Source organism: Bos javanicus, chromosome 27, assembly GCF_032452875.1.
Source record: "Bos javanicus breed banteng chromosome 27, ARS-OSU_banteng_1.0, whole genome shotgun sequence".
Taxonomy (NCBI): domain Eukaryota; kingdom Metazoa; phylum Chordata; class Mammalia; order Artiodactyla; family Bovidae; genus Bos; species Bos javanicus.
Genome location: NC_083894.1, coordinates 33,079,310 through 33,090,507, shown reverse-complemented (window position 1 = coordinate 33,090,507; position 11,198 = coordinate 33,079,310). Strand labels below are relative to the sequence as shown.

The 11,198-nt window shown below is 57.2% G+C and overlaps 2 protein-coding genes across 2 annotated transcripts in view; one reads left to right on the top strand and one right to left on the bottom strand.

Annotated features, from left to right (window-relative positions):
* The first annotated feature begins 297 nt into the window (after positions 1-297).
* On the top strand, positions 298-4,893 carry BRF2 (BRF2 RNA polymerase III transcription initiation factor subunit). Its single transcript, XM_061404472.1, has 4 exons — positions 298-575; positions 1,293-1,352; positions 2,272-2,593; positions 3,402-4,893. The coding sequence occupies exons 1-4, from the start codon at positions 422-424 to the stop codon at positions 4,129-4,131; spliced, it is 1,266 nt and encodes a 421-aa protein (XP_061260456.1). The 5' UTR covers positions 298-421; the 3' UTR covers positions 4,132-4,893.
* Positions 4,629-11,198, bottom strand: part of ADGRA2 (adhesion G protein-coupled receptor A2) — a 36,876-nt gene continuing 30,306 nt past the window's right edge. Inside the window, exons 14-19 of the mRNA XM_061404466.1 lie at positions 10,572-10,780; positions 9,450-9,577; positions 9,057-9,180; positions 8,484-8,629; positions 7,752-7,841; positions 4,629-7,565 (exon numbers count right to left, since the gene is read on the bottom strand). Of these exons, the coding sequence (XP_061260450.1) occupies positions 6,305-7,565; positions 7,752-7,841; positions 8,484-8,629; positions 9,057-9,180; positions 9,450-9,577; positions 10,572-10,780 (1,958 nt within the window). The 3' untranslated portion in view covers positions 4,629-6,304. The remainder of the gene's footprint in view (positions 7,566-7,751; positions 7,842-8,483; positions 8,630-9,056; positions 9,181-9,449; positions 9,578-10,571; positions 10,781-11,198) is intronic.

The window sequence follows — 11,198 nt, the reverse complement described above, 5'->3', positions numbered from 1 at the left end:
AATCAACATTTATTACCGAAGAGAAAAAGGAGAGTCTGAGATACCCTTGGCGCTTTAGAAAGAAGAATTGTTTGTGCCTGGCAACAAATTTTAGTTTGTTACGCGCGTCCACGGCGGTAGAAAGCTCACTCAAGAGTAACCCCCCGAGCCTAGACAGCCAACCTCAAACTAAGTACAGATCGCGGGGAATTCGAAGATACAGTCCACATCAGGAACCTCCTTTCCTCGATCACGTTTCTACCCGAGTCCGCAGAGGAACGGACCGGAAGCCGCGGAGGCGGTACCTACAGTACGGCTGTTACTCTAGCCGGAAGAGGAAGGTGCAACCCTACAAGACTTCGCTCCTACTTCCTGTTTCGGCATAGTTGCTGTTGTGGGAGGTGGGGGCGGTTAGCTGCTTGGGCTCTGGACCGCTTGTGCGATGCCGGGTAGAGGCCGCTGTCCCGATTGCGGCTCCGCTGAGCTCGTGGAAGACTCGCACTATTCCCAGAACCAGCTGGTGTGCTCCGACTGCGGCTGCGTGGTCACCGAGGGCATTCTTACGACCACCTTCAGTGACGAGGGCAACCTCCGAGGTACCTGTGAGGGCTTTTCCAGGGCCATGGATACAGCCTGGGGCGATGGAGGGATTGACGTCAGATGCTTCTTATCTCTTGCCCTCTCCCTGTCTAGAGCACACTTAGATATGGGAGAAAACATGAAAGTGAACTAGTGAACTGCTGATCGGGGGCTGCCATTATCTGTTTTTTTTAGCACCATATCTGTTACATGTAGGTGTTAACGAATAAATTCAGTTCAGTTGAATAAATGAAACAGAGAGAAACAAAGTTCCACTCAATTTACCTAGTCTGCCTGTTTGGAAGCATTATATCAATAGGTCAGTGTTGTGCGAATGCGGGAAATATTACTACCCCGAAGCAGTTTTGAAAACTAATTGGCAAAAACTTATTTTTTTTTTTTCCATTTGTGTTCCAAGTCCCTGACCAGTGCAGCCCTCAAAATCTACAGGCAGGAAAATTGCCTGAATTGAATGTACAGGAGGGGTGGCTGGAAATTTGGAACACTTGGAACTGCTTTAGTGCTAGTCCTAATCTTGTAAAGCCTTCTGTGTATTTGGTACTGCTTGTGGTCATAGAAAACCAGATGGACCTTTTACCTGCAAAGATGAGCACCTTCTGTGAGACGGGTAGTGGGTACCTGATGATTTGGATTCTGCTCCCTGGTTTTGTGTGGTAGGAGGGCAGGGGTCTGTGAATAGAGACTAAACAAGCTATTTGTTCATTATCTTACAGAAGTAACATATTCTCGAAGCACCGGGGAAAACGAACAAGTTAGTCGAAGCCAGCAACGAGGTGAGAATCAACCTTTGATGACACAGTGGCTTTAAAGAAAATTCTCTATATGGTCCAGCTCGTCTCTTGTCTTTTCTGTTTTCAGCATTACTATGTAAAGGTAGAGAAGAAGAGAATGGTAATTAGAAATAAAAGATGGAGGTGGTTCTAAGAGAGGAATAAATTAGGTGGAAGGTTTATGTCTGCTTGGGTATGTTTGAGGTAGATTCAAGGAACCCAGGTCAAAGCTTGGTCACAAATCAAACCAACCTCCAAAAGATGAGGCACTGAAGTGTTGACTTCTTTCCACAAATGTCTTTGTGCTTTTCAAATGGCCTTAACAAGTGTCACTCATCATTGTAGAAAGGTCCATTATTTGTGCATGTGGTATCTGAGGCGAGTTTAACAGAACTTGCTGGGAGCTCCTTTGACTCCTTCACGTATAATATCACGTCATCTGCAAACAGTGATGTTTTTACTTCCTTTATAATTTAGATTCCTTTTAGTTTTCCTCTCTGTTTGCTATGGCTAGACCTTCCAAAGCTATGTTGAATAAAAGTGACAAGCGTGGGCATCTTTGTCTTGTTCTTAATCTTACAGGAAATGCTTTCAGCTTTTCACCATTGAGTATAATGCTAGTGTGAGTTTGTCATATATGACCTTTATTATGTTGTTCCCTCTAGACCCACATTCTGGAGAGATTTTTTTTATTATTATTATCTTAAATGGATGTTGCATTTTATCAAAAGCTTTTCCTGCATCTATTGAAATGATCATATGGTTTTTATTCTGAGTTTATTCATGTGGTGTATCACACTGATTGAGTTATGGATATTGAAAAATCTTTTCATCCCTGGGATAAATCCCACTCAATCAAGTTGTCTGATCCTGTTAACGTATTGTTGGGAACCCCTACAACTCCTGCCATGGGTTTTCCTAGGTCTTCGTCGAGTGAGAGACCTCTGTCGAGTGCTGCAGCTGCCGCCAACATTTGAGGACACGGCAGTTGCCTACTACCAACAGGCGCACCAGCTCGCTGGCATCCGCACGGCCAGGCTGCAGAAGAAGGAGGTGCTGGCTGGTTGCTGCGTCCTAATCACCTGCCGGCAGCGTAACTGGCCCCTGACCATGGGGACCATCTGCACCCTGCTGTATGCAGATTTGGATGTGTTTTCTGGAACCTACATGCAGATAGTGAAGCTCCTGGGGCTGGATGTGCCATCTCTGTGCTTGGTGGACCTGGTGAAGACCTACTGTAGCAGGTACCTGCCTGGTGGGAGACACGGGGGTGGGATGGCTTTAGACCCGAATCCTTTTACTTCGAGCTGTCTCTTTTTGACCAAGTCCATTCTATGAGGATGGACTTCTCCTTCTCCTATGCCTGGTGCTGGTCGGGTGAATCCCAGTTTACGTTTCTAGAATGTTGTATCATTTTCAAACCTCTTCGCTGTCACAGCAGCTTGATGCTGTAGGAAGGTTAAGTATCAGCTTTGGCACGGGGCTTCTGGGTTCTGCCACTCAGGCCTGCTTGACTAAATGCCACAGCCCTGCCTCAGCAGAATCACGTTGTGTGTGACTAGAGCTGAAAGAGTATGAGCAAACTGACAGAGCTGGAGTTAGAAGCTAATTTTTCTCTTTTAATAAGTAGCTGTGTTCTTTTCTTTTTTTTCTGACAAATACGGTAGAAAGCAAAGGCTGTCGGTGTTGAATGACCTTGAGTTTGAAGCTTGGTCACTTCTAAGCTGGATGACTGTGGGCAAGTTTTTAGACTCTTAAATGCACATAACAGGGTGTTGAGTAGATTAAAGAACATTTTGTAAAGCACTCAGAATGATGGCTGATGGTGGGGGCGGCAGGATTGTCAATAGATGTTAGCGCCCTTCTGCACTCTCTTGCCCTTCACCTCTCCTGCAGGAGACTCGCCCTGATTTCTCTTGGTACCTGAATAAAGTTGCTACGCAGCAGGCTTGTGTGTTCCCGAAAGGATAGCATAGCTTGCCTATCTTCTGTGCTTTGGAAGAGCTGTCTCCCGGAGGTACCGAGACCAGACCCTTATTTTGGTTATTTCAGCTTCAAGCTGTTTGAAGCCTCCCCATCTGTGCCAGCCAAGTACGTGGAAGACAAGGAGAAGATGCTGTCGCGAACGCTGCAGTTGGTGGAGCTGGCCGATGAAACGTGGCTGGTGACCGGGCGGCACCCCTTGCCCGTCATCACCGCCGCCACTTTCCTGGCGTGGCAGTCCCTGCGGCCTTCAGATCGGCTGACCTGTTCCCTTGCCCGATTTTGTAAATTGGCGAACGTGGACCTGCCCTACCCCGCTTCCTCCCGCCTGCAGGAGCTGCTGGCTGTGCTGCTGCGGATGGCTGAGCAGCTGGCCTGGTTGCAGGTTCTGAAGCTTGACAAACGGTCTGTGGTCAAGCACATCGGCGACCTTCTCCAGCACCGCCACATGCTGGTCCGCAAGGCCTTTCGGGATGGAACAGCCGAGATAGATGCCGGGGAGAAGGAGCTGCAGGGCCAGGGGCAGGGGCAAGCACTGGGAGACGAGGATGTGGGGAGTAGCTCTTTAGAGCTGCCTGCGGGCAAGCGGCCCTCCAGCCCCGCTCTCCTCCTCCCACCCTGCATGTTGAAGCCCCCAAAACGAGTCTGTCCCGCCCCCCCTGTCTCCATGGTCACTGGAGACGAGGACATTTCTGATAGTGAAATCGAGCAGTATTTGCGTACCCCTCAGGAAGTTAGGGACTTCCAGAAGGCCCAGGCAGCTAGACAGGCCGCCCAGGGTACTCCGAACCCTCCCTGATGCACACTGGGCGTTGAGGGCGCTTCCCCTCATCTGATGACTTGCTAACTGGCCTGACACAGCCAGAGGAATCACTGTCCACAAGCCCTCAGGTGTTTCCATTCTCGTTTAAGGGACCCAAGAGGGGTTGTGTAGTCCCAGAGGCGAAGTCAGAAGGAGCGTGGGGACGCCCAGGTTGGAGAGAGTCCCATCCCTTGGTCCAAGAGAGCGGCTTGCCTCCCTCCGGATTCTGTAGGCTTGCTTTCTCTCGGGCTGCTGGGGCAGTGTCAGGGGCTCTCCGGCTCCCAGGTGGGATTGGATACACGGCTGCCACGGGGCTGGTGGGGCCTCTCCTGGTGTGGATCATGGGTATTCCCAGCGTTACCAGCTCTCAAAGGATGGGAACTGAGCAACCCTCGGCCCTGTGTTTGTTCACAGACCCTGTGGGCTCGTGTGTACAGTGTTAGAGATCCTCTTTCATCACAAAAGGACTGTGGGTGGAGGAGTAAGGTCATAGCTCAAAGGGCTTTGCAAAATTTTAATATATTAAAACACGAGGCATCTGCTAGAAAACCTTCTATTGTATAAAACCCGAGCTTTTAAAAACATGTTTTCTTTGGCACTTTTCATCCCCTCCCTCCCCTTTCCCCAGCGTATTGCAAAAAGCTCTCCAGTGCGAAGGCATTGGCGGGGTATGTAAACAGCAGCCAGCATACGTGGAAGAATAATATGAAGCTTTTTTTTTTGCCTTTTTTTTTTTTTCTGTCTAATATTGTCTGTGCAGCAAGCATAAATAACAGGATCCATCTCGGCGTGTGGGTTTTCTCCCTTTCCCCTGTCTGTCTGCTCTTGCCGTGGCGATCAGGCTGGAGTGATGATCAGGCTGGAGTGATACGGAGACTGGGCTGAGTTTCCCTGTTGCTTTTCATGAGGCCCAAGGTTCCTTCCACTTTGATCGAGTGCTGTAATCAAAGGCTGGTGGTTGCTCTTTAGGTTGGGAAATATGAGTGCTGGTGTTTAGAAGTAGTGAAGGCACAGGTCCCAGGTGATTCACAGGGCCCCTACCCTTTGCCTTGGGGATTTGGTTTGGGCTTCGGTGGGGCAGGAAGCTGGTTTCATTTTTTTTGGAGGTTTCTAATATGGACCTAGACATAAGATCATCGATAAGATTCTCCTGTCTGGCCTCATGGAGGTGGGGAGGCCTCTTAGTCCCTGGGCGGTGGAAGGTTGAGACTGGGGATATGGGCTGTGCCATTAACAGTGTTTTTCCAGCACCACGTGAAGCCTGGCAGTGGCGCCCCTCTTCAGAGCGTTTTCTTTCAGTAGGACTAGGTTTGAGGCAGGACTACCTTCAGCCCCAAATTGAAGTACTACCTCTGCTATCTTCCCATCCTCCCCAGGTACCTGGCAGTCAGCGTCTTAGATGTAGGACCTTAGCTTTGTCCTGAAGTGCCCCCTCTGAGCCCTGCCATGTGGGTCTTGTCCCAGTCCCATGGGAATGGCCTCCAGCCCTAATCCTGCACCCCTCCTTCCACCTCCCTCCCTCCCTCCCTTCCAGAGAGCTGGTTGATCCCAGCTGCCTTTCATGCGGCCCCCATTCTCCTCTTGCATAGTTAATTTCAAAAAGCAACACCTTGTTTCCTCCGGCTTGTCCTGGTCACCTGGCTCATCTGCTAGGCTCCCTAGTTAGCCAGAATCAGGTGAGAGAGAGGCTCTGGGGTGTGGGCACAGAGGGGAGACTTCAGAGGGCGGCTAGGCGAGAACGCCTCACTCAGACTCCATCACCAGTGTTCCCAGTAACGCGGATGCCGCCAGTGAGGCAGGTGTACCTTAGAAGGGGCCCGCCCGAGCTATCCCCGCCACTCTAGGTCGCACCGCAGACCGGCAGGACTTTAGGCCGCAAGCCTGGACGGCAGGTGCTGCCTGGGCCGGGACGGAAACCTACCCCTCCCGCGGTCCAGGGATTGTCTGTCGCTACCCCGGGGAGACGGCCCGCTCTGCAGGGGCGGGTCTGCGCCTTTCCCTCTCCCGGCCTCCAGGACTACAGCTGGAGAGCCCAGGTGCAGCGAGGCACCTCCACTCCAACCTGGGGGCGTACCGATCGACGTCTCTGAGGCGCCCCCCGCCCCTCCGCGAGAAGCGGGGTCAAGACCCTGCACGGCCAGCTCGTGCCGAAGCGGCGCCCGCACCCACCCTAGACGGTGGTCTCACTTTTCCAGAGGCCGGTCTTCATGCAGCCGCCGCCGGCCGCCTCGGCGCCGCTCGAGGGAACGTCATCGTACTTGCCGCCCTTGGGGGCGCCGTTGAGGCTGGCCGAGTTGAGCGGGTAGGAGCGGCGCTTGCTCTCCTTCTCCAGCACGCCGCCCCGGAGGTTGTCGCGGCTGGCGCTGCGGCGCTGGCTCGGCCGGCCGGCCTCGGGGGGCGGTGCGGCGCTCGTGTCGCTGCCCTCAGACGGCGTGAGAGCGGCCTCGCCCTCGAGCCGGGGACCGACGCCCGGGCTGTGGCGGCTGCTGCCCAGGTAGCTTTCGGAAGGGCTGTGGTGCGGGCTGCCACTCTCGCTTGACTGCAGCTCGGCCGTCCCGGCCGCGCCCCCTCGCAGCGCCCGGAGCCGGTTCTTGCCACCGGCCTCCCCCGCGCGGTGCCCCTTGGCGCGGCTCTTGTGGCCCCGACGGCCGTGGTGCAGGTTGTTGGGATGGCGCGGGCCGAGGCCGGCCCGGGGACCCGGGAGCTCAGGCTCCCCGTCCCCGCGGGCGGCCGCCCCCGCCTCGCACGCCTGGCTCTGCGCCAGCTGCAGGTTGGTGAGCTTGCAGGGCCCCGGGGGCTGCGCGTGGCCGCTGCTGCCGCTCGGGGACGACTTGAGAGACGGGGGTCCCTCTCCGAACACCGGGGACCCGTCTTCGGGGCCGGCAGGCGCGGCCCGCGGGGAGGCGCGGGATCCCGAGGCCGGGGGCCGGCAGGCGCGCCAGGAGGCCCTGACGTCCCTGCGCCTGGCACAGTGGTGGGTGAAGACGAAGAGACCCAGGGCAGAGGCCGCCACCCCGTACAGACAGCTGCACACCACTCGGGGCAGCCAGCGCTGCGACACCGTCAGCGCCCCGCAGGCCCACGTGGCCAGGTAGAGGAAATGCGTGGTCACCAGCGCCCCCAGCTGGACTCCCGGAGAATAGAGGCCGTCGCCGTCCTCCGGGGGCCCGGGCGTCACCACCCCTGTGCTTCCAGCCGCCAGGAGGGAACCCGAGTCACTCAGGAGGGGGCCGCTGCTCCTGAGCCTGGTGGAACCCCTCAGCTCCTCCCCCGGCTCCAGGGAGACCCGGCCGGTGCCCCCCTTTGGGCTCTGTGCCAGGGGACCCCGTAAGCGCAGCCCTGCGCACAGGAAATAGATCCAGGTGATGAGCAGAATCAAAGCCACGGGGATGTAGAAGGCGCCTAGGCTCGGGCGCCACACCAGCCAGCAGCTGCGGGGAGATACGGGTGGCGTGTATGAGGTGGGGCCCCGAGGCCGGGTGGGTGGGGAGGTGGCTCGGGCCACATGCAGGGGTTGGGGCTGGGTGACTGGCTGGGCGAGTGGGTGGTGCCCCCCGTGGTGAGGAGGAGGAGGCACCCGCCAAGCCAGGAGGTCAGGGCGGGGGCAAGGCGCTCACTAGGGGCTGTGGTCCAGGTAGTTGTGGATGTTGACAGCGGCCGTGATGCCACAGATAATGAGTGGGATCCCTCCCGCGATCAGATAGAACCTGGAGAGAGGGGGTTTAGGGGTCAGAGAGATGGGGAGCAAGGAGGGGACCTGGTGCTCGGAACCCTCACCGAGGGGTCTCCGCCCCATCCTCCTTGCCCGGGAAATCGTGTGCGAGTTTTGTTTTGTTTTTTTTCTAGGGATGTAAGGCCCCTCTAGGGCAGGTCATAGGTCCCTAGGGGATTTGGCCAAGACTGCTCTAAGGGACAGAAGCCAGAATTGCTTTCTGTCCCCCTAAACAGCGCGGAACTCAGTGCCGCTCTGGTTCCCAGGATCCCTGCCCAGTGCCCTGCAAAGTTGCTCACTTCCTTGCCGAGGTATGCCTGAAAACCCCAAGGAGGCACCCCCTCCATGGCACTGGGCAAACTTGGTGCCACCTAGGCCCTTGCCTCTTCTTTTTTTTTTTTAATGGCCACAAGGTCTTAGTTCCCCCATCAGCAACCTCAGGGCACGGTAGTCAAAGCACCAAGTCCTAACTACTGGACCCCCAGGGAAGCCCCCCGCCTCCTCTTGTGTCTTGGGAGTGTGATCTCCCAGGACCCTGGACCCACCCTGCATCCACCCTGGGAGAACAGCCTTTGATGTCTTTCCCCCACCCCCGGAGCCCTTCCCTACTGCAAAGCTGACAGATGGAAGTGCCTACCGCAGCATGGGTCGCGGGGCAGGCGGGGCAGCGTCCCCTTCTGGTGGAGGGGGCGCCCTCCAGGTGAGCTCCTTGTGGAGGACGCGGGCCTTCACACCCATCCAGAGGAGTGTAGACAGTGAAGAGTAGTGCAGGGTGATGCCCACCTGTGGGGTCAAGGGGTGAGGGCTGGGGGGCGGGCCACCCTGAAGCCTCCGCCCACAGTGTTCTCCCCTGCCTCCCACGTGCCCCGCCCCCAGCTCCACCCAGACCCTCCCCAGGGTCGTGTCCCTGCTGATACCCTCTCTACTTCCAGCCCAGGGCTCTCCTCCACATGCCAGGGTGGCTCCATGACCCTGTCGTTGCTGCCGGCCTCGTCCCCGACTGCTCTTCCATTGCAGGCCCCCCACCCTTCACTTCACCCTGGCTCCTAGTGTCTCTGCTTCTCACCACCCCCCACCCCCAACAAGGCTGGGCCCAGAACCATGGAGCTGGAGCCCATGACCCGCTCCCACTTCCGGCCTGTGTGCCTCCCTCCTCTGTGCCCAGGCTGCTGGCACCCATCCTGGAGACCCCAGCCCTTCCCCTGCTTACCGCCTGGCAGACCATCTGGTAGTTGGTGAGCGTGATGCCTCCCGCAAATACGGCGGAGGTCATGGCCATGTGGAAGCACAGGTTCAGCAGCATGTGCCAGCCCTTCCGGGACACGTGGATGGAGCTGCCATAGAAACAGTGTCTAGTTAGTGGACCGTGCACCCCAAGGTCGGGCCTTTGGGCTCTCAAGACCACCGGGAGAGTCGAAGAGAAGAAGGCAGACATCGGTGTGCGTGCGTGAAATGGGACAGGCACCTTAAGCCCCAGACGTGTTTTTCAACCTCAGAATGCTCGCAGGAAATGCTGGGCAGGAGCCTGGGGAAGGGACACTCGCCAGGGCTGAGCGATCTCCTTGGCCTTTCCTGCACACCCACTCCCCCTGCAGGAGCTCACCTGTGGTTGAGGATGTAGGTGATGATGGTGGAGAAGAGGCAGAGCAGCAGCAAGGCCGTGCAGGGGTACACGACGGGGTGCAGCCCTGCCCCAGAGCCCCCCGCCTCCCTGGGGAAGGCGCTCAGCTCCTGGAAAGACAGGACAGGGAGTGAGCAACAGGAAGCCAGGGGCCGAGAGGACCCCCTGTGGGGTCTGGGCTGGTCCCCCAGGCCGGTTCTCCCCTCCCAAGCCCAGTCAGCCTTGGGCCCCAACTTTGGCCCTTTGCTGTCCAGGTAGCAAAGATGGAAGCACCACCACATTTACGCTTAGAAAGTTGGTCTAGGTGGCATTTCTGACCTGGCTTTCTGGGAACTTTGCAGGTTCTCAGCCTGAAAATCGGAGATGAGGAAAGAGGAAGAAGGTACTATCTATGGTAGAGCCGAACACCTGCTCAGGATCTGGGAGTGCGGGCTATGACGTGTGGTGCAGGAGGTGAGGGGCTGGACAGTCCTGGGTGGGGAGGGGGACAGAGGGCAGACATGCCCAGGTTCATTTTTCACTTTAACAACCCGGGTGTCAGAGCGAAGGATGTGGAGACCTGGCCTGGTGGTTCCTTAGCCATCTCTCTCGACATGGGAATAGAGGACCTCCGTGTCTGTCTTTTTTTCCTTTTTTTCCCCCAAAAGCCTGTGGGGCTTTTTTCCTTCCCCCCTCCCCCCACCCCCAAAAGGGTCTGGGGCTTCCCTTGTGGCTCAGACAGTAAAGAATCCACCCACAATGCAGGAGACCCTGGGTTTGATCCCTGGGTGGGGAAGATCCCCTGGAGAAGGGAATGATGACCCACTCCAGTATTCTTGCCTGGAGAATCCCCATGGACAGGGGAGTCTGGCAGGCTACAATCCACAGGGTGGCAAAGAATCAAACACGAATTATCAATTAACACGTTCACTTTCCTGATAGAGGGCCTGAGGACCTCCCTGTCTCCTGCAAGATGGAGAGGTGTGGGGCAGACCAGAGGGCCAGGTCCCTGTGAGTCCTCCCCACTGCGAGGCCCAATCAGGCACCATTCTTTCCGTATTTCCCTGTGGCCCCAGGTGGTCAGGGGCTCTGCCGCCCTCCACACCCGGCGCCCACTCGGCTCACCATGAGCACGGCCACGTTGCCCAGGTGCTGGCAGTGCAGGGAGCTGACGTTGGGCTGGCTGGAGCGCAGCTGGCAGCCCTCGGAGCGCCAGCCCCCGGGCCCTCCTGGCCCCTCCTGGCTCCACCAGGCTGCCATGGGCTCGGCCCCCTCAGCCCAGTGCCGCAGTGAGACGGCCACCGGCTCGGTCAGGTTCCCCACGCCGCAGCCACCTAGGGTGGGAAAGGGAGGGGGGTCCACTCAGGCCCAGGCGGGTGTGCGGGGGCTTGGGGGGGCCTGGGGGATAGAGTTAGATGCCACATGCAGGCCCGCCCCCCACCCCAGAGCCTCAGCCTAACTGGGGAGCTGCAAGGATGAATCAAAACAAAGGCATGGCGAGCTGGTGGCAAAGGGGTCACAGTGACGTGGCCAGGAAGGGAGGACTTGGGGGTTGAGGACAAGAAGGTGGAAGGTGACACCGAGGGAGCAAAAGCCGGAGTGAAGGGAGGATACAGGAGGGCAGGCACCCCGGGCGGGGAGCTGGCACACCCCGGGGAGGAGAGGCAGGCCCACGTGGGTCTGTGCTTGGAGCCCTTCGGAAATGTGAGGAGTCTGGGATGTGAAACCCCAGGTCCGCGGAGCCTTTTCTCC